Source organism: Seriola lalandi, unplaced genomic scaffold, assembly GCF_002814215.2.
Source record: "Seriola lalandi dorsalis isolate HSWRI2012SDOR001 ecotype SW California unplaced genomic scaffold, Sedor1 jcf7180002054942, whole genome shotgun sequence".
Classification (NCBI taxonomy): domain Eukaryota; kingdom Metazoa; phylum Chordata; class Actinopteri; order Carangiformes; family Carangidae; genus Seriola; species Seriola lalandi.
In genome coordinates this window covers 204,254-230,508 of record NW_019525493.1, presented here as the reverse complement: position 1 = coordinate 230,508, position 26,255 = coordinate 204,254, and the positions used below count along the sequence as shown (strand labels likewise).

At 40.4% G+C, this 26,255-nt stretch overlaps 3 protein-coding genes across 3 annotated transcripts; all 3 read left to right on the top strand.

The window, feature by feature from the left end:
* The first annotated feature begins 2,655 nt into the window (after positions 1–2,655).
* Positions 2,656–4,623, top strand: cga (glycoprotein hormones, alpha polypeptide). Its single transcript, XM_023393792.2, has 4 exons — positions 2,656–2,944; positions 3,028–3,139; positions 3,385–3,560; positions 4,344–4,623. The coding sequence occupies exons 1-4, from the start codon at positions 2,918–2,920 to the stop codon at positions 4,416–4,418; spliced, it is 390 nt and encodes a 129-aa protein (XP_023249560.1). The 5' UTR covers positions 2,656–2,917; the 3' UTR covers positions 4,419–4,623.
* A 1,134-nt stretch (positions 4,624–5,757) lies between these two features.
* znf292a (zinc finger protein 292a) lies at positions 5,758–17,883 on the top strand. Its single transcript, XM_023393777.2, has 8 exons — positions 5,758–5,919; positions 7,947–8,101; positions 9,077–9,155; positions 9,474–9,609; positions 9,759–9,961; positions 10,314–10,450; positions 11,017–11,158; positions 11,299–17,883. Exons 1-8 carry the CDS (start codon positions 5,770–5,772, stop codon positions 17,449–17,451), a joined length of 7,155 nt encoding a protein of 2,384 aa, XP_023249545.1. The 5' UTR covers positions 5,758–5,769; the 3' UTR covers positions 17,452–17,883.
* Positions 17,884–18,646: 763 nt separating this feature from the next.
* Positions 18,647–26,230, top strand: orc3 (origin recognition complex, subunit 3). The gene is made up of 20 exons (XM_023393704.2): positions 18,647–18,789; positions 18,924–18,975; positions 19,085–19,182; positions 19,669–19,807; positions 19,921–20,025; positions 20,130–20,299; positions 20,405–20,544; positions 20,840–20,999; positions 22,161–22,274; positions 22,398–22,531; positions 22,660–22,723; positions 22,828–22,944; positions 23,092–23,171; positions 24,132–24,265; positions 24,449–24,543; positions 24,660–24,757; positions 24,859–25,000; positions 25,222–25,338; positions 25,589–25,668; positions 25,989–26,230. The coding sequence occupies exons 1-20, from the start codon at positions 18,766–18,768 to the stop codon at positions 26,092–26,094; spliced, it is 2,169 nt and encodes a 722-aa protein (XP_023249472.1). The 5' UTR covers positions 18,647–18,765; the 3' UTR covers positions 26,095–26,230.
* The last annotated feature ends 25 nt before the right edge of the window (positions 26,231–26,255 follow it).

The following is a 26,255-nucleotide window of genomic DNA, read 5'->3' as shown; positions in this document are numbered from 1 at the left end:
TATGTCTGTTTGCATGATGACAAATCTGCTAAATTGTTACACTGCATATCCCATTATATCGATGCTGATGGAAAATCTTTGTATATGCGGCAAATAAGATAAATATAATTTAAGGATTCCAATGTTTGGCAACAACATTTGACTGTGATCAACTCTGGTCCTTTTGTTTTATTTTAGTTGGTTATGTTATACCGGAGTTGGGTTCCTTCAATACAGATGACCATAGCAGTACAACTGATAAACTGGTGAAGTATGGAATTGTTACACTGGGGCCAAAATGTGACATTTTAAAATTTGGGAGGCAAGCACACATTGCTTCTGGTTAGTTTGTTGCAAAACATACACTTTCTCAGGGAAATGAAATCCCGTGCTCATTTTTACCAACAATAAGGAAAACCACCTGTGTGATGTGACTTCCATGTGCTGCTTTGTCTCAGCCAGTATTGTCAGCCAGCCCTCAGTTTTGCTGTATTGAGCTGGGAATGAGCCTGGACTTGATGGGTTTCATACTCATTTTCAATCATCATTCTCTTTACTGCGTCAATGATTATTAGAGCCATTAGCTTCACAAGCAAGAAAATTCTCAGCTAACTACTTCATTTGCTCTCAGGTGTCACTGACTTGTCGGTGGCCTTCTCAGTGATGCCATAGAGAACACCTTGGCTTTGAGTTGTGCAGAGCCCGGCTGACTGTACACATGACCTGCTAACCTCACTATGTCTCCCTGGCTTTATCCTCTGCAGCAACAGTGACTGTTTTGACACCAGAGCCCCTGAGAATATATCGGACTTGTGTTTCATTGAGCATGACCACCACAGCATTTGCTCTACAACTGGGTCTTAACATCCCTGTGGTGCTTATCCTCACCCTGTCAGATCAATACAAGGAGAGAGCCTAGGAAACAGGCAGCATCAAGAGAATACATCGCAAGTCTGCTTCCACTACTTATGAGTCTGAACATCTGGCCTTGCTGATGAACCTGCATAACTTAAAAAACACAGAAACACGTTTTGTTTTATGTTCAAGAGGCTGAACTGCTGTCACCTTAATGCACACCAGCACTCCATTCACGATGATTTCAAGCCGTTATTTTAGTTTTGTGTTGTGTGAGAACCCGAGAAAAAAAAAAGCATGATAATATTTTAAAAAGCTGTCATCTTGAGAGATTTGATTGTAACTCATTTCTATCAGCTGATGTTTGAGATTATGTTTTTATGCTCAAAAATGTATTTTTCATTAAGCATAAACATGCATATGTGCTCAAATAAGAGTGTGACCATTACATTTGATTTTACAGAACATTTTATTCAGTTACAATAAAATGACATGTGGCATACAGCCAAAGCAATAATAATCAGCAGGAATTAAATTAGTACCACTTATTGTTTTAAGACAAAGTTATAATTTTGGGAAAAGTGATACAAATGCTATGACATAAGCTGAGGAAAAGAAAAAACCTCTTGACATCTCTGTGATTTAACATCTCGTCCTCCACACTTATTGAATTACGAGTCTTAGGCCAAGGATTTATCACCAGCACAACCAAGGACGCAGGACATGGGAACATAAGTAAACACACAGATGAAATACAAAATAAATTCATATTCATCCTTGACATTTCAGATGCTAGAGGCGGACAGATGGATACTCCTTCACAGCTTTTAAGTATCCTTCCATTTATACACAGCTTCCTCCAATCATCCATCCTGCAGTTTTTAAGGTGCCACTGCACTGAAACAATGAGTTTTGCCTCAATATTTAATATAAAATTGAGGATAAAAAGACTACACACCCCAAAAATAGTCTGATACTGGGAACCAATATGCATGTTAAGATAGTAATTGCATTAATATATGTACAGTATCCAACATTAAACTGCATGTACAGAGCAATGTAAGGCAGCACATGGTGATTACTTCCATTATCATTTAATCTGCAGATTATTTTATCACTTTCATTTAGAGTATGAAATATCAAAAACTAGGGAAATAATGTACATCAAACCTTCTCAGAATCCCAGGTGACATCTTCAGATATCTTGTTTTAGTCCAAAACCCAAATATATTCAATGTACAATGATATATGATAAACAGATTAAAAAGATTTGATGTCAGGGTTTTTTTTTTTTTTTTTGTATTAAGTTAAATTTAACTCAAGGACGCTCTCATGTTGTTTATTTCATTAATTTTTCCAGGAAGCAGCCACTCTGTGAATTGGAAGATGAGAACCTTCACAACTGAGGACGTCAATGAAAATTTAATTTTCACCTATTTTATTCGATTTCGCAGAATGTTTTGGTTGTAATGAATGTATGTTTGAAAAGGGAAGGAAAATACAGATCTAATCCCCAAGGAAAAAGATATAAAACCTTGTCCTCTTTGTTGAATGTTAGAAAAACATTTAAATTATTTAAAAATGTAGCATGCTAAGACTCCATAGAGTGATGACATAGCTTTAAAAAGTAATATTTCTGCTTTACACTTTTAAAATGTTTATGCTTTTCTTAATTCAGAAACATAACTCAACTCACATGCTGCCTGTACAAATGTTCAAACTGCAGTTAACCAAAATGACCAAGAAAATCCTAAACTAATGACCCCTCCCGTGCTGTGACATGACAATTAATAACAACCCTCAGTTACCAAGTAACAAAAACCCGGGGATTACAGGTATCATCCATAGTCAGGATGGAAGGATGGTAGAAGTATGTTTTGACTTTCCACGGTTTGTTCTTATCATTTTTGTGCTATGAAGGGATTATGAGGAAGGTAGCAAGAGGCCAGTGAGTCAGTGAGATCACTGATAAGGTCGGTAGGTTTTCACCTAATCCAGGAAGTTGCCCGGGAACACTGGTATAAAATGAGATGGACTGAAGCAGAAGTCCGCGATACAAAAAGGGGTCCTGTACGGAGGCACAATGAAGGGGACACTTTCTCTCAACATGGTAATACTTTAACAATCTTGATATATGATTTACTCATTGATAAAGTTTTGATTCAATAGATTTTGAACTTCTTTTCTCTCTAGGTAACTGCTGCAACCACAATGGGCTCAGTGAAAACAGCTGGACTGTCTCTCCTTCTGTTGTCTTTTTGTCTTTACATAGCTGATTCTTACCCCAACATTGACTCATCAAACAGTAAGATTGATTTATAATATTTGCCTCTCTCAAACAAATCTTATCATTTACGATTGAGGCATCTCATTGTTAATACTGGTGTTATAAATCAATAAATTAGCACAATCTGCCTGTAATGAATTCTATTCTCCACGACTCTACACTGTGAGTTTCATCTCAGGTCTCAAATGTTAATGAATGTTGCAAACGGTTCATGAGTCATAGCCTATGATTTTGCTTGTGAAACCACTATCATCTTTCTCCAGTGGGCTGTGAGGAATGCACGCTGAGAAAGAACAGTCTTTTCCCCAACGTCTACCAGTGCATGGGCTGCTGCTTCTCCAGAGCGTACCCGACACCCCTCAAGGCCATGAAGACTATGAACAACCCAAAGAACATCACGTCCGAGGCAACGTGCTGTGTGGCAAAGCACAGCTACAAGGTACAGGTGCAAGAAACACCAAAAACACTCATTAAACTTTGTGCCTATTTACTAATAGGTTACAGTAGATGGAAATTGAGTCTTGGAGAGACTCTCGTGGTCACCTAATGGTAAAGCAGTATATGTGTATCCTTTAATTGCCACAACCCTGATTTAAATCTGGCCAGTGTTTCTTGTCTATCAACAATATTGCTATCAATGAAGGAAAAATGGCACAAACATCACAAATCTTTCGCTCCCACGATCTGCAGATTAAATTTTCATTTTGTAAATAACCTTTAATATAGTTGTTAAAGTTTTTAATTAATTGGCTAATTTTAATTTTTATACATCTATAGTTCTCAGGTTTTGACTTATGTTCAGTTTAGTTTTATGATATGTCAGTGAATATGTTGAAGTTAGGCCAGCAGTGGTGGAAAGTAACCTAGTACTATAAAATTTTACTCCACCAAGATCCAGAGGAAAATATACTGTTTTTACTTCACTGCTTTAATCCGACAGCTGTAGATAGTTACTTTTCAAATTAAGATTATACATTTAAAAAAAAAAACATCTGTTCTTCTCCTCCACCACTGTAAGTCACAATGAAGTTTGGTTTTAATTTAGTTTGCAGTTTGTTTCAATTCTGGTTTCTGTTAAAATATGTTAAGAAGGGCAGACGCTTCGACCCCTCATGCTGCTAAAAAGAGCATCTCATCATAAACATACATTTACTTGCTGCAGCAGACTGTTGTGACAAACTGTTAGTATTCACTTCTTCCTCCTCATGTGTTGCTCTTTCAGACAGAGGTGGCCGGCATAATAGTGAAAAACCACACAGACTGCCACTGCAGCACCTGCTATTTTCACAAGATATGACCGATGAGAACTGGAAACCATTCTGCAGCACTCAGCGTGGCAACAAGTCGTGTTACTTTTAATATGCACAAGCTCCTCTCTGATTTAAAATGTATGTTCTTGAGTTGGCAGATAATATTTTTTGTAGAAATTCTGTGTCTGTGATGTGTAATTAGCTCATTTTGTGTATGATAAACTGTAGATTGAAAAGCAATTAAAATATGCATATATATTGCATTTTCATTCTTACATTAAAATCCATGCATTATTGTGTGTGTGTGTGTGTGTGTGTGTGTGTGTGTGTGTGTGTGTGTGTGTGTGTGTGTGTGTGTGTGTGTGTGTTGGGGTGAGTATGCATTGAGAGCCGTTTCTGGAGTGTGCAAATCATTTCTTGTGAGTTGTTAACAACAACACTAACAACAAGAAAGTGAAAATAGACCTTTTGGAATTGGGAACCAAAATATATGTCAAGAAATTAATTAATAACAACTAATTCAAATTGAAGCCAATATGGATGAAAAAGTCTATAAATTGCTCTCAAAAAATGGAAATATGAACATCTGCAATTTCATAATTAAGCAAAAAAAATTAGTGATATGATTGAAAGCTCCTGAACAGCTCCAGAAATTTAAATGATTCTGAAATGAAACGTGGATTTCTAGCTTTTGTTTTTGATGTGCATGATGTGGAGAAGGGAAGTAATTTAGCATCATATACTGTGGCACACATCATATACAGTACATATGCCAGTCAGTATTTCAGAAACACAAATATAACACATTTACTTCACTTACCGAGCAACATGCTGAGTTACATGTTGCCTTTTAGCTCAGGCCCGGGGTTTTTCAGATGACTGACCCCTCTTTGTGAACATCTGCCCTGCTGAAGTGTCAGTGAGCAAGTCACACTGAATCAGTGCTGTCGTGAAGATGACCCCGCGCCCCGACCACCCTGAAGGGACAAGAAAGACAGTGAACATTTTGCCATGTGAACATTTGTGGAAATAGAATAGACTCTGGTGCCTGCTGAGGTTCGTGTGATGATGCTCACTGTCTGGAGGTCATAGCTTACCCTGCAGCATCATGGCATGGACTGTGCAGCACTGGGGTGTTCAGGGGAACCCAGACACCCAGTCATCCTGAGATTACCTGGTTAGCAAATGTATCACATCCAGCCTGTGTGGAGTGTGATTTTGTGGCACTGTAAGGTCATGGATGCTTTGTTGACATCAGGGTGGAGGGGGGGTGCGTGGGGGTATGTGGAGCACACTGTGTGCTCTCCCATCCCCCCCACCCACCCCCTCTGCGTGCGCGTGCGTGTGCGAGTCTGGCAGCGTAACATCTGTGCGTACGCGGTCGTGATTGTTGTGAAGATGGCGGAGGGGGAGACAGAGAAGGAATATGACACACGGAAAGCTATCGAAGAGCTCCGAGAGCGGTTCCAGGGTCTGACCACAGCTTTGAAGGAGAGTTCGCAGTCTCCGTTGGAAGCTTCATTGCATTTCTGCCAGGAGTTTTGCCAGGTTAGCCCGTTCTCCTGCTGCTCATCCCGGGCAGCCTGCAGCCCCTCTGGCTTCCTGGCCGAGGATGCGCGTCTACGTTTGCTACAACAATGTAGCTAAGGGGCTAGCTGCCTAGCTAGCTGCCTGGCATTTCAAGATGGGGAAAAAAAACTCCTCCGTGGTTTTCAGCTGCGCTCTCAATGATGTTTGTCCGTGTCATGTACTTATTTGCAAAGTCTAACTATCCATGTGGCGAGAAGTCACACCAATGTATGCGCACTGTGCATGTATTACTCGTATTTTCCAGGCCAGATAGCTAACAGCAGATGAATGTTGCTAGCTGGTATGCAGGGTCCCCCTGTCCTGTGCAGTGGTCATGCTGTGCAAAAAATGGGTAGCTACGTTAGCGAGATTTTACTGGGCGATTGCATTGAAATGCACTAAATTACATGATTGTACTCGCTGTAGGAAATATCATTCAAACGTTATAACTGTGCATTTCCATGCTTGTTTAGGTTTTAGCTTGGTGTAAAAATTGGTTACTTTTGTGAAAGCTGCTTTATTGTACCGAAAGATCAATGATTTTTTTCAAGGTGCTAGCCCAGGCCTTTTGCACTAATTAATCCAGCTAACCACACTAGGGGAGATGTTCATTATAAACATATAGCTAGCACCAAAAAAAAAAAAAGATGTGAAATTGATGTCAGTGTTATAGCGACCGATGTGCCTGCAGCTGGCTGAGTGAGGCTCAGTGATTTAAAAGGGAAAGTGTGGCAGTGGTCACTGACTCCATTACACATCCTCCTCATTAATTTGCCCTGACCACGTAAATATCATGCTAGGTCTCCATTTACCTGCGATGCAGCACAGATTACTGCCATTGCACCACATTAGTGTGAGATTATAGGTTAGTTTCTATACCACGCTACGAGGCAGCGAGGAATTCATTCAGCTTAAAGTTATTTGAGAAAAAGGGGACGAGCCTCGGACTGAGAGCTGTAGCTTTGTGCAGTGAAGTCACGGTGGAGAATTATCTCAAACGAGCACAACAGTTGCAGGAATAACGGTGATTCAGGATGAAATTGATCTGTATGAGTGCTGTGTGTGGAAGAAATGGAGGGACTTTTCATTGATGCAGGTTAGGCGTTACTCTAGCTGAGTGATGGAAAAAAAAGAGGGGGAGGAAAAAAAAGTGCTTTTTTTTTTTGCAGAAGCACATAACTTTGGTGCTTTGTTGTTTTAAGCGCTGTACAACTTATATAATCAGAATGTAATAACATTGTAAATATTTATCAAAACCTATTTTTTAAGATAGTTTGTAAAAGTATGCCATTTTGTCTTCATCTAAAAGTTAGCTGTGGCTTCTTGAAATAAAAGATAACCACAAATCTAAAAGTTTTCCATTCATCGAAAGTTGCCATTACAGTTTGTCCTCAGCCGTAGCACAGAGGAATTAAATCTTTTCTTTCCCTCACTGAATAGCTTTGATTTTTGACGCTGTCATGATTATTATGCCTGCATTGGTTCTTTTACTGATGAAGTCAAAATTTGTTTGACCTGTTGACCACAGAGCTATGGAAAAGTATAAATAAATCTGTAAAAAGGGAAAAAAAAGCAGTTAAAAATTAAGAAAAACGTCAAATTATTATTTTCAGTATTGATTAATCTGCTAGTTTTTTTAGATTAAAGTGTCAGAAAATGGTTAAAAATGCAAACCAGATTTGCCCAGAGTCAAAGGTGACATCTCCAAATTGGTTGCTTTATTTGTCCAGTCACCCAAGAACTCAAAGAAATTAAATTTACAATTACATAAAACAGAGAAAAACAGCAAATCTCACTTTTAAGAAGCTGGAAATGTAGATTGTTCTGCATTATTTCTAGATTGACTCAAATTATTAATTGGTAAACCACATTATTCAGGCAAACCTATTCATGATTTATACACCCGTGTTTTTAAAAACATAGATTTTTATTTTTGCATAGTAGTTTTTTGTTCTAAGATGTGCAGAATCCACGTTTCTCTTTGTAATATTTTAATGTTTTTCCAGGTCCTCGTGGAACATGCCGGCCGTTGGAAAACTGATGAGGATCCACTGCCTTTGCTGGAGGTTTACACTGTGGCCATCCTCAGCTTTGCTAAGGCCGCTTCCTGTCTCTCCTCCGAATGTGAAAACGTGCCACTCCTACTTGAAAAGTTAGCACTGTGAGTAGAAAGTCTGACGTGCATGTCAACAGAAATAAAAGTTCTTCTATGCCTGTATTTTTTTTATTCTTTCAAACACCATTTCTCATAAGAGCTTTTTTGTAATATGTGTTATACATTAATTACACAAACATAATGCTCAGTTTGTATCTTGGAAAAAGTATCTGCATTAAGTTTTAGCATTCAGGTCTTAGCGTTTAATGTGAAACAGAATAGGTTACATGAATTTGGATGTGCACGTAACATTAGACATAACATTTTGTTTGCTTTGCAGTTCCACTGGCATAGTTTTGTCTTTGGGCAGAGACTTTCCAAAGACAGACTGTAATCTATTTAGATATTGAATTAAAAATGGACAATATTTGACAATAAGCATAAAACAAAAGACGCCCAAATCCCAAAGGGAATTTAGATATGAAAAGTTTGTAAATACTCTGCAAACAATCTACAAGACCTATTCAGCTATTTGCACAATTTGCTCAGATGAAGTCAAAGACCTTGAGGCTGCAATACAGAATAGAAATGTAGGCTACCTCTTGGGGAGCTTCGACATATTTGGGATGAGCTACAGAGTAAAATTTGCACATGGACGCACAGCACGTACACAAAATGAAGGGAGAGAAATGACAATTATTAAATTCAAGGATGTAAGTTAATCATCAATTATACAATTATATATTTTGGTCATTCTGAGCATTATAATTATTGTTGTTTTTCATTAATACCAACATAACTACAACAGTGACTATTTAATAAGAAACCCACACTTACACTGATGGATGTTAGTGTCTCACTCCTGCTGCTGCTGATTTGTAACCCCCACCACTCTGTTACATTTCCGAAATGCCACTCTGACTTTTACCGCTCGACAGTTTGTGAATAGTATATTCTTATATGCTTACCCTTAATTTGTGGAGTGTGTGCACATCCTTGACCTAAATCTGGCTTTAACAAACGACTGTGTTGGATTCACAGGAGCTGTGCAGAGCTGCTGCTCTTACTGCCCCACCATGTCCCTGGTGCCTTATGGGAGGAGTTTCAGTCCTCCATGAAGGTCAGTATCCCCAGGGCTGTTGGTGCACTTTTTTTCTGAGGGTTATCTTTGCAGTGATAAGCAATGAGATGTTGTTTGTAATTAGAATGCACTTGGTTTTTCTCAGCATTGACGTAACAAAAACAAATGGGTTGAAATGTCGGGGTCCGTAGGTTCTCTTTACAAGAATGATGTGACTTCTGTGATGCTGACACAAATTCACTTCAGTAACTCTGCTGTAACAATTATTTCAGACTCCTGACTGTGTAACATTTTAAGTATGACTCACTGACATTTTAGTAATTTAGTAACTGCATATGTATTTGTCTTCTGTTGCAGTTGGCACACAGCCTTTTGCAAGAAAGTGGGAGCACACAGCTTTGCCTGCTCGCAGTCCTGGCGCAGCAGGATGGCGTCTGGTCCAACACCACACTAAGCAGCATCCTGTCCAATCAAATCCCTCAAACTGAGCAAGGTTAGTTGTCACTTGCTTAGATCTGTATTGGTTTGAAGACGCACCAAGCTGTACTCCTGTAATTGCATGAAATTGTGGTCTGAGCTGCATCTCATTCAGTTTCTCACATTTTGTCTTTGTCCTCTTTTTTTCTCCTGTCTGTCTCTTAGTTCACGAGTATCTCGAATTGGAAGGTCCCACGCTTCTGAACATGAGAATAAAGCACCTAATCAAAGTGGAAAGTGTTGATAAGGCTGCTGTCCTTGCAAAAATGTGCTCAGAGTATCCGGGATATGAAGGAAAAGGGAACTTCAAACAAACCTACTTGCTCTGCATCTGCATGACAAAAAATCAGGAGCAGCTAATGGAAGAGGTTAAGAAATTACACACTGCAACACAGCTCCTTGTACACACATAGTCATGAAATTTAACCCTTGAACAAGTACTTTGCTGTTGAAACAAAACAATTGGGCTGTTTTTAAGTTGTAATGTACTTTGTGTAACATGATTGGAAGTAAGATATGGCTTTAAGTTTCATGTTTCATTGAAACAAATGGACTATTGCAATGAAAATGCATAGTTATCTTTCCAAAACTGAACCGAAAGTGAATCTCACTTAGTAATCACTCAGATATTTATCAATAAAATGTCCCAACAGTGTTGTTAAATTTGGCCTTTATGTAGTTTCATTTCAATTGACTGTTCCTTTCATTATCTCTTCTTAGATTGCGTCAATAGACTGTAAAGATGCTCTTGAAATGATCTGCAACTTGGAGTCAGAGGGAGACGAAAAAGGAGCTCTCTGCTTATGCTCTGCCTTTCTCAAGCGACAGCTCCTTCAAGGAGATGTTTACTGTGCCTGGTAAGTGTTTGTTTCAGATAAGTACTCTCAGAACACTTACAAAATTATTCTCAGGAGTACAGTTGTCATGGAACATATTTATTATGCAATTGACTTTTATCCAAACTGAAGCAATCTCTGTGATACACGTGCAATAATCCGCAACTGCTTTGCATCAGCAATAGTCTAGTTAAAACAGTGTGCAGTAGTGCACGTTTATGTTTGTGTTTATCTGTAACCTGAATACATGTACTTTTTGACTGAGAACAAGTAGACGTTGAATAGAAAATTGAAAGTTTTGATAATCGATTAATCATTGAGGCCATTTTTTAAGAAAAAATACCAAACATCTGATGGTTTCAGGTTCTTAGACATGAGAATCTGCTGCTTTTCATAGTTTTACATTATAGTTTATTTAATACGTCAAGGCTCTTGGGCAGTCAAAACAAATGTTAGGAAATGGGATTTAGGAATTACTATGGTATTATTTTATTTCCTAAACTTTTATAGACCGAATGATTAATTGAAAAATAGTCTGGAGTTTAATTGATGATGAAAATGTTTTTCCTTGTGTTTGTGTTTTCCAGGGAACTCACACTGTTCTGGAGTAAGCTACTCATGCGTTTAGAGTCGTCTGCTGATGCTTTTCTTGGGCAAAGCAAAGAGATGGCTCTTCTCTGCAGAAGTGTCTGTCATATTCTGTTTCTCATCAAAGTAATCCAAAACGAGGTAAGAAAAATAGTCCACACATTTGTAGCTGATAACAGAACCTTGACATTACCATTCACACCAACAATAATGACTCATAGTGTGCTGCATATGTTAAATCAAATCCGTTGTGCTTATGTTACTTTCTTGTCTTTCTGTAGGTTGGAGAGGTGGGGCTTCCAGTGTGTGTGGAAATGTGCATTCAAGCTCTGAAAATGACCTCCAGTGACCATAAGGACAGCAAATCTACCATCTGCAAGACTATTTCCTGCCTCTTGCCAACAGATCTAGAGGTTAAGCGTGCATGCCAGCTGACCGAGTTCCTCCTCCAGCCTACCGTCGACTCGTATTACGCTGTGGAGTCGCTGTACAACGAACCTGACCAAAAGCCTGAGGAGGATGGGAGTCTACCAGTGCCCAATTCTTTACGCTGCGAGTTACTGCTGGCCTTGAAGACACAGTGGCCTTTTGATCCAGAGTTCTGGGACTGGAAAACACTGAAACGCAACTGCTTGGCACTGATGGGCGAGGAGGCAGCTATTGTGTCATCTATTGACACACTCAATGACACAGATGAACAAGAGGTGGAAAGTGCACTTGGCAAGCTCCCTGAATACAGAGACCTGGAGGATTTTCTGTTAACCACTACAAATGAACTCAATGAAATCACAGATGAAAGAGAAAAAAACAGAGAGGCTAAAAAACTTCGGGAGCAGGGTTTTGTGTCTGCTCGGTTCAGAAATTGGCGAGCCTACATGCAGTATTGTGTTTTGTGTGACAAGGAGTTCTTGGGTCACAGAATCGTCCGCCACGCTCAGAAGCATTTCAAAGATGGAGTGTATCTTTGTCCAATTTGTGCTGACAGTTTTGAAAGTAGGGAGGTTTTAGAGCCACATGTAGCATCACATGTAAAGCAATCTTGCAAAGAGAGACTCGCTGCAATGAAAGCTGCAAGGAAAGTAACCAAACCACCTCAGTCTCCTAAAAGTCCATCAAAAAATTCAAAGGTTGCTGCCAAGACAAGCATGAGCCCTGTTAAAATTGAATCTCAAACTAGGGACCAATTGGCATCTCCTGTTAAGGTAGAACAAACTACATCTGACCCTCAGATAAGTCAAGACTGTTTCTGTCCTGTTAAAAACTGTTCCAAGGCATTCAAGTTTTTCCGTAACCTCATGGCTCACGTCAGATCTCACAAGGACGATGAAGAGGCCATGAGGTTTTTAGAGATACAAAAACAGAAAGTGGTGTGCCAATACTGCAGAAGGCAGTTTGTTAACGTCAGACATCTTAATGATCATTTGCAGATGCACTGTGGCAGCAAACCATACATCTGCATACAGTTGGATTGCAAGGCCAACTTTAACTCCAATTCTGAGCTGCTCATGCATAGAAAAACACACCCAGAGTTTAAGGCCCAGTGCATGTTCCCTAACTGTGGCAAAGTTTTCAGTGAGGCCTACTTGTTGTATGATCACGAGGCTCAGCATTACCTTACCTACACCTGCCAAACGGATAACTGTGGCAAAATATTCTACTCGCAGTCTCAATTCTTGTCCCACCAAGAGAATCATTGTACAAATGACATGGTAATCAACTTGCCCATCACAAATCAAAACCCGCCTGTCACTCCAAATGTCGGAACACCTCTCGAGAGCACCCAGAGCAAAGACGACACATCCTCAACTGCTGTTTGCCTCGACAGGATTAATTCAGATGTTTTTATGAAGGAAGCATCAAAGGAAAACACATCACCATGCAGTTCACCACAGGCTGCTAACGAGCCGGCTCCTGTAAGAGTTAAACACTCGATTGAAAGCATGCTGAACCCAGTGGCAGATCTTGCAATGAAAGAACCAGAGAAATGCTACACTCCACTGACAAACCCCACTACAGCACCAGCTGATGCCAAGCCACCACCGGAGGCTCTACTCGCGCAACATAATGTGGCTGGGCAAAGTGAGATTCCTCCCGAATATCCTGTCCCCAGTGCAACAAACCCTGTGGCAAGTCAGCAGGGAGAGGGGCATAATAATGTACAAGGTAATGAATTTCCAAAAGCAGTGCCACAGATAATTTCTCCAAGTCAAATCAAGACCGAAATTCCATCCTCGCTGCAAGGATATCCTTCCAGCACACCTGCTGTTACTGCTGGAAGTGAGGAGAACCTACATTGCTGCCCATATAATGACTGTACAAGGGCATACAGTACAAACAAAAGTCTGTCTAGGCATGTGAAGAAGCAACACCCTGAAATATTTGAAGACTGGAAGTTGGCAAAGAAATATAACAAGGTGGCCAAAATTACAGCAAAAAAGGCGCCAAGTGGGCCAGCTTCACTGAATCAGTCTCAGAACCTGGGGAACAGGCCATCAAACCAGACAGGAATACTATGCAACAAACTTGGGATGCAGCAAATGGATTACCCAGTGGGATGTTCAACCTCACCTGCCCAAAGTTATCCTGGATCAATGGAGCCTGTGCCTATCACTCCAATGGTGAACCCCACACACTACCCATCATGGGGAAGCCCAAACAATTCCAGCGGAATGATGCAGTCAGACATGTCCCAGTCATGGTCCTCACCTCCCATGAATAACTGCTATCCAGATGCCTTCAACATGAATGACTACCCCTCCCGCAGCTATCCTCAGTGGCAGGCAGACCCTTATCAAACCACAGCATCTCTCCCATCTGATAGAGATAATTCGATGGCAGCTATACACGGTCCCTCTATGTCACAAGCTCCTTCAGATTCCAGTTTGATGTCTCAGTATGTGTCTAGTTCTCTGATGCTTGATAATGGAGGGCAAATGCATAATGGAGGGCATCAGTATGGACTTATGCATGCTGAGGGTAGCGGAGACGGTGTAGATGTGAGAAAAAACAGTGCAAGTATGACAGTTCAGTTGGATAATGGAAACAGTATCTCAACAATTGACAGCCTCCCTGAAGGAAGTTACCACACTCCGTATGCTCAGAGTGAAAACTCTTGTCTTACTCAAGGCTCATCAGTTGATATTCCCATGAAATGTCTCAGTCCAGAGGCTCAAGTTGCATTAAAAGCTACAAATGAAATCATTAAAACGGAGAATATGTCAACTCCTGGCTATGACCAGATGGACAACTCTGGGGATGGCATGCTCAGTCCACACAGTGTCGTCCACACAGATTTCCCTTACGATGAGGACTGCCATAATGCTGAATGTGAAGTCAACCCTGTAGAGGAAAAGGGTGGCGACCAGGACACGCAGAAAGGAAAACGCAGCAGGTTGAGCAAGCGGACCAAATGGCCAGCTATCATTAAGGATGGCAAAGTCATTTGCAGGAGATGCTTCAGAGAGTTCACTAGCACCAAATCTCTCGGAGGTCACCTATCTAAACGCTCGCAGTGCAGACCTTTAGATGAGATCGACCTGACGGCTGATCTGCCAACATCCTTTCTTGATTTCCTCAACGATCCTCATGTCCCTGACACTAATGGAGCAATATATAACATGTCAAATGGTGATTTCTCACAGGAATCTTGTAGCTTGACCACTTTAACGTCACCTATGGCATTGAAACAAGAGCCCCAAAATACAAATATAATGGAATATTCTAGCTCCTTCACAGTTTCCCCTGAAAACCAGCAAGAGAAGGCAGTAGAGTTGGCTAATCCAGGCCTCGCTGTACCTTATCAAGAGGATCACCTGATGGAAATTTCACATGCCTTTCAAAGGTTGGATTTGATTGAGGCTGCTCAAGAGAAGATGCGGAGCGCGCTGTCCTTAGAGCAAAATGTCAGTCGTGATACAGCCCCTGACATAGAAAAGAGTAAAATCCCAAGTAAAAGTGATGATAAACCCTCTGAAAAGGTACCTAAACCTTTCAAATGTGATCAGGATGATTGTGAGTATTCGTTCATGACAAAGGAGGCATTATTCAAACACTTGATTAAAATGCACGATTTCTCGATAGAAATGATAGAGGAGTTAAAAAGAACACCATCCAAACTATCTCCATATCCTTGTCAGATTTGCCCCAAAACATTCACCAGAACGACGGGGTTGAGAATTCACTATGAAAAAGTCCATCGACTGTCAAAGGCAGAAATGCAGAAGCTAAGGATCAGTGCTCGAAACAGGCGTGCGTTTAGACTTAACAAAGATAATGTGGTTATTAGCAATGCAACCACGGATGCCAATATCAATCGCACAACACGACCTGCAGCTATAATACCTGCTATAAAACAAGAACCACTTGATATTGCAATTGCACCTCAAACGGACAATGAAAACAATCCAGAGGTTGATCAAATTACTTCACCAGGAGATGCAGTAAAAGAGGGCTTCACACCCGACGTATCAACTGTTACAAGACTACCTTCACCTCAGAACTATTTGAATGACGGGTCATTAGTTGAGGTGGCACCAGTTCCTGAAGGAACCCCAGAGCAACCTAATGTGGCTGTTGTAAACCAGAGTCCTGATGAAAAACAGACATCTAATTTACAAGAGAAACTCAGTCCGGTTAGCAAAGCCAAGGAGCAGCGAGGAAAATCAGATGCAGCATTGAGCAAAGTAAAAGAGCCAAAGTCCAGCTCTCCTACTACATCTGCTTCATCCTCCCCAGAGAAACCCAGCAGCTCCAAAAACACACCAACAAAGGATGAATCTCAGAGGAAAGAGAAAATCCAGAAAAGGCTGAGCCTCAAAATGTGTGATGCAGACAACGCCTACAGTCCATATAGACCATATCGCTGTGTTCACGAAGGATGCACTGCTGCATTCACCATCCAGCAAAATTTGATTCTCCATTACAGGGCCATGCATCAGGCATCCCTGCCTACCAACAAAACTGAAACTGATCCTGAAAAGACTAGTGTCAAAAATGGACAGGAGAGCAGTCCCAGCATAGGAAAAGATAATGAAGTCAGGTGTCAAGTGAAAAACTGTTCAAGGGTGTTCATGGGAATCACAAGATTAGTGCAGCATTACCTCTTACTTCACAAGTTCACCCGCGACAAAGCTACTGCCATGATGGCCAGCATGACCATTGGGACTTTCAGCTGTGACCGGCCAGAGTGCGCACTCCCTTTCAACTCTGTGGAAAAGTACATTGAGCACATTAAGAATTATCACAAAGAAATTGCCATCTCTGAGAGCGGCTCAGTTGACCCAACTTTCAGGTGCGAGTATGAGGGATGTGACCGCGTTTACACTACAAAATCAAACCTCCTCCGTCACCTGATCAAAAAGCACGAGTATGTTTATGATCCCAAAACAAGTGACGGAAGAAGGACTAAATCAGTAGGGCTTTTCCCAGGGGTTAATGGGAAAGAGAATGTAGAAAACAAATTCAAAATGAAGAAGAAAAACACTAAAAAGAAAGAAGGGAAGTCCATTGAACATTGGACAAGTTTTGGAAAACCAACACTAAAATCCCATGAGGAGGCATCAGCTATGTGCACCAAGAAGTCAGCCCTGCAGTACCCATGCATGATCATAGGTTGTGATGCAGTGGAGCGGGCTGAAAGAAATATATTTAAGCATTACACCACTCATGGCCTCTCAGAAAGATACATTGAAGACCAGAGGAGTCAGTTCATTTTCTGCAAAAAGTACTCACGTGCCAGATTCAAAGATGCAAACAAATCAGAGGGCGCGTCAAGCTCATCTTCTGAGGAGACAGAGCCAGAAGAGGGTGAAAAGCTTAGTGACCAGAAAACAGATGAGGTGGTGGATAGAATAGGCCAAGAAGATGGCAAGCTGTCCAACGACGATAGTGCAGAATCTCAAGCTTCCACCGGGACAGAAGGGGGATCTAAAAGAGGCCGACCCAGGAAACCTGCACATCCTACACCAGCTTGTCCAGAGAGGATGCAGACACTTAGGAACCGTTCGACTGTTAACAGTTCAAGAGAGAACTCAAATCCTGGTACCCCTACAGCCCAAGAACAACGTGACGACGTGGTCATGTCAGGGTCTTTCAAGCCTTTAGGACTTGAGGACTCCTTCCTTAAGTTCTTGGAAACCTCAGAGACAACCCACTCTTCCAAACGGAAATTAAATGACAAATCTAGTGCTGAACTACCATCCAAAAGACAACAAACTCAAAAACAGAAATCTGCAATGAAAAGTAAAATAACTGATGAATTTAGAGGCTGTGAAAACCTTGTAGACTTCAGAAATCCCTTAAATCTCAAATCAGTGAGCAATGTCAAGATTGTCATGGATAAAACCTTTTCAGACGGTGCTGATCTTTTGCTAAAGCAGCTACAAGACATGAGGCCCATAGTCATAATAAAAAAGTGGCTTTATAGCGGATCATAGCCCAGTATTTTGTTTTCAACTCAATCTCACTCAGGATTTGAGAAGTTATGCTGCAGAATGGTTTGTTAACGCATCAGATTTCCAATTGTTAACAGTAATGGTCACAGTTAATGATGAAATGGCCTATTTTGTACTTAATGAAAAAATGTCTCGGATGATTTTAAGTATGTATGTTAGTTATAATAACCAGGTAATCTATAGGGCATAGATTTTAGAAACATGTTTGTATTTATGCTTAGTACTGAAGATGTTTTTTTTTCTTTTGCTAAATGGAGACTTTTAAAGAAAAACTATGTTTTTATATATCCCTATGGGATTTCAAGTTCTGTTTGTATTTATTTTATCCTTTTTCAACACTAGTAGACCTATCTGTAATATTTACATGTCTTCCACAAAGTGTTCAATAAAATGTTACTGGTTCTTTTTGTAAAATATTGTGGGCAGGTCTTTTTTGTGTTGCGGGCATTTTTTCTAATTTTTTCTAATACTTGTTTACAGGGTTTATCAAACAGTAGAATAACAGTTGTTCATCAGGATACCTAGATCTATGCACAGCCATAATCCTGCTATAACATATGATTGTTTAATATGGACAGATACTGTTAATTTTTGTATGGAATATAGACGTACAGTATAGCAGAACTACCTTGGCATATCCCTACTTGAGCATTGCTGAATTTCCAATGATGCATTAGAGAAAAGTTATTTAAATTAAATCTTTTTTATGAGACCTTTATTATAATATACAATACATTAAAATGAAATGTTGACTGATACAGCTAAATATTAAATATGTGCCAACAAAATAACTACATATGTACAAATCACACTTTGCATAATGAAATGAAGGTGTTAAGATAATATTATTACATCATCTTTGCATGTTTGCCATTTATGAATATGAATATAAAACTGCAGAGAGGACACAACGGAGAAACCATGCGGGCGAGGGTGTTCAAGATCAGTGGAAAATCCACCGCAACTAAAACAGCAGAGCGGTATAAAATAAACCTATGTGAAGGTACAAATTTGATGGACGGATTTGGCATTCTGTTAATATGTCTGTTACGGTCCATGTATTTTATCTATCGTGTCCGATACCTTAAAACTTAAATAGCCTATGAACGCACCGGAACAACTCAGTATTAGCTGAACACAACCCCTTCCGGAAACGTCATTTTGGCGGGAAGCCGCAGCTACTTTGTCTGGCTGACAACAAGCGTCATTTTAAATACATATGTTACTGTAATCAATGCTCCGGCGCTAAACACTGACATAAAGCTGACCAACCCATTTCGCGAAGCTAATGCTAAGATGTCAACTTCATCTGTGTCAAAGGTAATGTAGTATTCTGACGTTGTGGTGCAAGTAACGTTATCCGTCATAAACATGGCCATGTCAAAGTTTAGTTTCTTCGTTTATCATTGTAGTTAACTGACACGGTTTGTAACTTATATTCATTGATATTCTAGGGCTGTTTCGTTTTCAAGCCAAGTGCTAAGAAGAAAAAGACGTTCAGTTTGGGTGAGTTATGTTGCTGTTCATGAGGAAGCGTCTTTACTTTATTTAAAGTGGTGAGCTGTCAGATAACATGCCCTATAATAAATATAAACACACTGTCATTTCTCCACAGAGGAATCTTTCACTGACGGTTGTGAAGGTGCTGAAAACAGTGAAGTACGATTCAAACTCTGTCAGGAACTGTGGGACAAAATCAAAACAGACACAGAGGTAACATGTTAAATATATCAATCATGCCACACAACAACATTGTAACAGATATTTAAATGAAAAGTTAATTTAAAAAAACAACAACATGAAAACAGTTGTCTGTTATGATGGGGCCACAATTTTTATTATTTTATTTTTATTTTACATATTATACATTTAATTTTTGAGACTTCATAATGAAACAGTCAGCTTTGCAGGAGCCGTAATAATAGTTTAAAACGGCATAAATGATATTATGTCAAAGTAGCATTGTGTAATTTTTCAAAAACAACCAGATCTTGTTGAGACATTTTGAAGCCTGTTGAATTCACTAAGTGTAATAATAAAGGACTAGCTCTATATTCAGTGAAACAATACAATAAAACAGACAGTGTTTAGGATGACCTTAAAATCTTCAACTATGTCTCAAACAATGTATGTTCTGCAAAGGTGGTCATTTTAATGTGATGGAACAATCTATTTAACTTTTTTTATTTTGCTTGTAAGGTTTTACAGGATGAACTCAACAGGAAAATCCTGGACAGCTTGCTGGACTTCACCAGAAAGTGCTCTTCCACTCGTCAACACAGCGACTGGGCATCACAGATGAGAGCTAGCGAGATTCCCACGGCAGCTCTAGTCCTCGGTATGCTGGTGATCAGACATTGGTTGACTGGTTATCCCAACAACAGCCAATTTAGAAAATAATGGAAACAAAACATTTCAACTGCCTTTCTTTTCGTACGATGTCCTCCACAGGTGTGAATGTCCCGGATCATGACATGACCTTCCAGAGTCTGTCTGAGTTGCTCCAGCAGTCAGTAACTCCTCATGTGGCCTCTGTACAGGCTAAAGAGTGTGGAGGTAAGGGACTGAGGACTGCATTGCCTTGGGTTTAAGACTCCCATAATGTGTACTCTGATAACAGTTCGAGCTTTCAAGTGTATATTTCTGCTTTATCATTTCAGCGTTGAAGCATTTGATGAAGAGGGTGCTGGAGAGGTTAATGGGTACTGTTGTGGCTGTGGATGATGAGGAGGAGGCAGAGGAGGCAGCTGAGCAGACCAGTGCTCAGCTCCACAAGAGCGTACACTGCTCCCTCAGTACACTGTGTGACTGGTACAATACAAAAACAAGGGTGAGACCATAAGGTGTAGCTAGCATACATGCTTTTACATTTGCAGCTTGGTCAATAAAAAAAGCTTGATCTCCTGAAAGCAATAGAAAAACAATGTTTTCACAGAAATCCAGCACTGGTACTCCCGGGAAAAAGCGTAGTTCTCCAGCCAAAGATGAACAGCAGCAGCCTCCTGTTGTAGTTATTTTCAAAGACTTGGAGGCTTTCAATCCAAGAGTTCTTCAAGACTTCATACTCATCTGCAGGTAACTAAGAACTCTCGAATTGAATGGTCTCCGTGTTATCTTATTATTGCAGCCTGCACACTTTTTCAAATTACAATGAAATTATCATAGTTTTGTAAAGGTCTTAAAACAATTAACTTTGTAGCCACCTTCCTACCCACCTAAACTAGAGTATACCAGGTCACCTTCTGAAGAAATATTGATCCATCACCTTGTTAAAAAATATCTGGTCTAAATAGACAAATAACTGATGAACCTAACAGGTGTGATTCAGGAGTAGAAACAGCATCTCTATTAACTTAACTCTGTTCCACAGTCGATACATTGAACGTCTTCCGCTGATGTTCATCTTTGGCATCGCCACGTCCCCCAGCACCATCCAGCACATGCTGCCTCACTCCGTGTCCTCCTTGCTGTGTATAGAGCTCTTCCAGTCACTGTCCTGCACCCAGCACCTGGCCACAGTCATAGACAAGGTATTTTCACGCCGACACACAGGACAGTGCAAAAGAAATGCATCAGTAGATCGTAGAGGAGATGTATTGCAGGGTGGCATTGTGTTTTTGTGAGGGCTGTGGCACACAAGAGATTTTCTTGTTCACCTCGTTGCCGATCTTCTTTACAGTTTTGAAGTGTTAAAATCCAGTATATTTGAGGTACTCATGCAGGTACCTTGTTGTAATATACTGGGTATTGCACAACTTTTAATCATGTAGACGCTGTAACAAGTAAAACTTTTGCAATACAAACCTCAGATATAGTTTTTCTTCCATCTGCCTCATGAAAACAGACTCCTCTCTTGTGAAGATATTTTCCTTTTTTACATCGCGATGCACAAAATGTACATTATTGAGTTTTTATAAGATTTAAAATGGTGTAATGCAGTCAAATACAAAACTCTGCAGCATGTATAAAATTGGATTCTGGTTTGTATCACTTATCACAGAAGCTTATCTTTTGCGGTATTTCCTCTGTAAATAAACCGGAAATTAGTAAATAAATAAATACTAAGATGACCATATAATGTAATCCGTATCAGCCTTGTAATACATACTGTTCCCTTTGTTAAAGGACCAGTGTTTAGGATTCAGTGACATCTAGTGGTGAGTTTGCAGATTGCAACCAGCTGAATACCCCTCCCCTCAACCCTGCTTTTCAAAGTATGTAGGAGAACATACAGTGGCCTTCAGATGATGAAAAAATACAAAAGGCTCTCTCTAGAGAGAGTGTTTCGTTGGTCTGTTCTGGGCTACTGTGGAAACATGACGATGCAGCATTGGTGGGCTCTGTGGAAGAAGACCTGCTCCCTATGTAGATATGAAGGGCTCATTTTAAGATAATGAAAAGACGATGATTCTTAGTTTCAGGTGATTATATACTAATTATGAATATTTGATTCCATTTCTACCAATAGATCCAACCTAAATCATACACACTGGTCCTTGTATGTGTCACGAAGGTCAACACTGTGATCATTTTTTAGACTGTATATATTTTTGAATTTAATTGTGTTTATTGTAAATAATTTTATAATAAATTAATTCATTTTTCAATTAAGAAATTTAAATTTGTGACTAGACTATTTGATTTGATTTTAAATGAAAGGAACTTAATTGTGTTCTTCGGTCTGTTTCCAGTTGATCCTGACACCTCGGTTCTCTTTTAAGCTCAATGGTAAAGTGATGCAGGTGCTGATTAGCATGTTCCTCTACCACGATTTCTCAGTGAGAAACTTCATCAAGGGCGTTCAGGTACAGAGAAGCCTCTAAATGCTTAATGTCCCATCAGTCTGCCCTCTGGTTGTCATCTTGTCTCAGGAGCTAATTCAGATGTGCAAACGTGTGAGTCTAAATACCTGTTCTGACCTTGTGCAGCTGGCTCTGCTGGAGCACTTCCACTCCCAGCCTCTTAGTGTTTTGTGCTGTAACAAGAAGGAAGCTCTGCTTAACGTGATGCAGCTCAATCACCGCGATTTGGAGAGGATCAGGCAGCTGATGTCTTTCAAGAGGTACACACACACTATCTGTTTTTGCTGTATGTGCAGTGTGCAGTTTAGCAATGTGTTTCAGGGTTTGGTTTGACCTTTTTCAAATGTAAAACCAAGCTTTTAAATCTTAAGTGTCCTTTTTTTCGCAGGTATGTAGAGAAGCAGGAACAGCAGGAACAGGTCAATCTGTTGAAGGATGACAGTCATTTAAAGGTGCTTTCTTTATTTAATCTCTACAGCTGAGGCACTGGCCAATGACGAATGCACATATCCGAACACCTAAGTCTAACACCTAACACCACTGTCTCTGTTTTTAGGAGGTGTGCCAGAGGCTGATAAAGGACCTTCGCGAGTACCACAAGAACTATTACCCCATCCTGAGGTGTCTCCACACTCTGACCTCTTCATTACCTCGGTACCCCCTCGGAAAACAGGCAAGAAGTCACTGCTCTGTGACTATACAATACAACATTTTAAACCAGATCTTGGCTCTTTTGACTGTAACCACACTTTCTTATATTGCTGGAGTACTGGTGTTTCATTTGCCTTGATGTGACATTGAAGTTATCTCTGTGCCACAGATCAGGGAGCTTCATCTAATATGCCTTGAGAAGAGCGTGTGGGAAAATGAGGATTACCAGTCAGCCATGAAGCTTCTGAAGTAAGCCTTGATAATGAATCTGTAGGTTAACAAGTGGGATCAACAAGTAGACGTCAGTCTTGGAAAATCTAAATGTTAGATCTCTGCATACTGTTTTTAAGATACTCCTCGCCCCAATCCCAATGTCCATACTCACGGACTCGTGGACTTTGAGGCACATTCCTGCTAAATCCGTGAGGGCTTAGGGCTGACCCACTGTCAAATTGTCAAATGTATGAGGGCTCTCTCGCAGACGTTTTGAGCCCTTTATACACACTTTCCATAAGTCCACATTTCTGCACACTTTGCAAGAGGGAATTGCCCGCACTTCATAGCATTGTGATGTTAAACATGGGGTTAAGGGGGAGGCCCTTTAAAAAATAAAATAAAATTAAAAAGTTAACAAACAAGCATGGAAGGGGCAACCAGAGTACACATGGAAGTATTAACACACAGCTCACTGTTGATTCATAGCCAGAACTACGTGTAGTTGTTCTATGAAAGATGTTTAAATCAGGCAGTCTGTCCCTCAAAGAACAGTTAAATAAAAAGTCACAAACCGACAGTACTAAACATGTTTTAACATTGTCAAGGTAATGTAATATGTTGCAAAGTGCTTTCCCATTCCTATTTCTAACATTTCAAGCGCTTACAGCCTCTCGCACTCAATCACTTACCTGGTGACGTCAGTTAAGTCTGTGAGGGTTCAGGGCTGAGTTCCTTAGAGGGGACATCAGGATTGGGCCCTTAAGTCCTCTACATTTGATGTTTTGTGGTCATTTCCCCTCCTGGTGGCCAAATAGCCACATACAGTAAAATAGTATTGTACCTTTTGTTGTTTGACACTTTTTTTCCTTTTCTTTTTTTCGTACCATGCAGGAGCTCTGCTAAACAAACTAAATATTAGTCCAACGACAACAACCCAGTCTGAGGTGCCGCTGTACCGTTCAGTTGTAAACTTCCTGTGGTTTTTCCTTCCAGGATGCTGGCCAAAGACGAGCTGATCACTTTGCTCCAGAGGTGTGCAGAGATTCTGCAGCCTGTCAAGACAAAGAAGATGAATAAAGCTCTTGTCCAGTTGGAGGAGCTGCTCGCCAAATTTCAGCAGTTGGACAGTAAGTGGTAAAACTGGGGTCGAAGATTTAAAGATGGTTTATGGATTCTTCCTTTTTCATAATTTAATGTTCACCTAGGGTTAGTCTCTTGGATAATTATTGACATTAGTGAAATAGGCAATGAAATGTAATGCATACCCGTCCCTTCTTGCAAATTCTTGTCTTATTTCTTGTTCTTAACAGCAGCACCTGTTGAAACTGCCCCCATTGTGGAAGAGAGTTTCACTTCTCCAGTAAAAGATCTTCAGAAGAAAACAGATCTCTTCCAGCTACAGAAGGTAACTCACCAGTTTTTATGGGAACATGTTAACTTTAGTTCTCTGGAAAGATTCCCCACTTCCCTGACGTTTTGTAATACTTGGATACATAAATCGCATATTGTCATACATTCCAGACGCTGCTGGAGATGAACGAGTCTCGGAGATCCAAGAAGCTGAGTCCGTTTGAGGTTCTACGAAATGAAGCCCTCGAGTTCATCGACGACTTAGTGAAGTAAAACGGATTACCTTCTTGCTCTAATGAAAGTGTGATGAATTTAATCCCATGAAATATGTTACAAATTCTTACACAGCTAACGTCTCTCTTGCACCCAGGAGTCACCTGTCTCCCCCAGAGTCTCAGACACTGAACGAAGTCTGCTACTACAGCTCGTCTGCCACTGTGAGACGCCACCTCAACGCAACTCCCCGTACCTCCATTCAAGCTGCTCTCAGCAGCCCCTACTATTACATTCAGGTACGTCTGTCTCACCTTATCAAGTGTGTAACTATCTTGGCAAGAGGAGGGACTGGAGGGTAATCATGCTCAACTACAACCGGCAACAGATAATGATGTGTTTTGTATGTTTTAACGATGCTGTAATCAAGATTTTTTTTTTTTTTTTGGAAAGTGTGAGACGTGCATCGACAAATCTAAAAATGTGTGAAGATATTTTCATTCTTTGACTTTCCTCTCAGAATGACAACCTCAAGACTGAGGATGGGTCGGTCTCTAATACTGCTCCTGATATCTGCATTGCTTACAAACTTCATCTGGAGTGCGGCAGGTTGATCAACCTCTATGACTGGCTAGAGGTGAGTTAACACACTACATGTAACCTAATCAGGCCAACAAACCTCTGGATGAAATAACATGGTAGATGTGTTTGTACCACTCTTTTTTCAAAATACAAAAGCGTAACCTTTAAACTTTGCCTTTGTTTTTCCCGTCGAAGAGGCTTTATTGATCCTAACGATCAATGTGTGTTATTGATCTGTAGATCAAATATTGGCCCAGCATGGACAGGACACTCGCATGACCGTTAATGTATTTGTTTGTTTTCAGGCTTACGCCACCGTGGTTTCTGCAGCTGAGGGTAACGATCCAGATTCTGACAATTTCCGCAAAGTGGATGAAGTCAAGCAGTATCCTTCCACAAATCTATATATGCACTTTTCTTTCCCATCATGCATCTTTGTTGTGTAGGTGGAGGCTGCTGCAGGATTTGGAAGCAACTACAAAATTTAGACAGTGATTATGATGGAAATATGAGAGCAGACAAGTATTAATGTAATTGTCAAGGTGCCGTATTTACTCGAGATGTATAACACAAGTTAGTTCCAATGTTGATACGTTACTTGACACATGAGGTGGTTGTGGTGCTGATCTCCTATTAACGCTGTAAGTTTTCACTTTTGGATTGTTGTGTTCACATTTGAGAAACGTTCCTCAGCTTGACCTCTAGTGCCCGTTTCATCCAAGCTGTGTCCGAGCTCGAATTTCTGGGCTTCATCAAATCCACCAAGCAGAAGACCGACCACGTGGCTCGACTCACCTGGGGAGGCTGCTGACCAACGCACTCGGAGGAAAAGACCTGCACGTCTGTGGATAGTCTCATTTCATTGTAGCGCTTACCAGGTGTGACTTGAATTTATATTTCTTACTGCATTTTTCTCTAATAAAAGATACATGGTTAATGTCTGATAATCACTGTGACATGTTTGTCTTTATC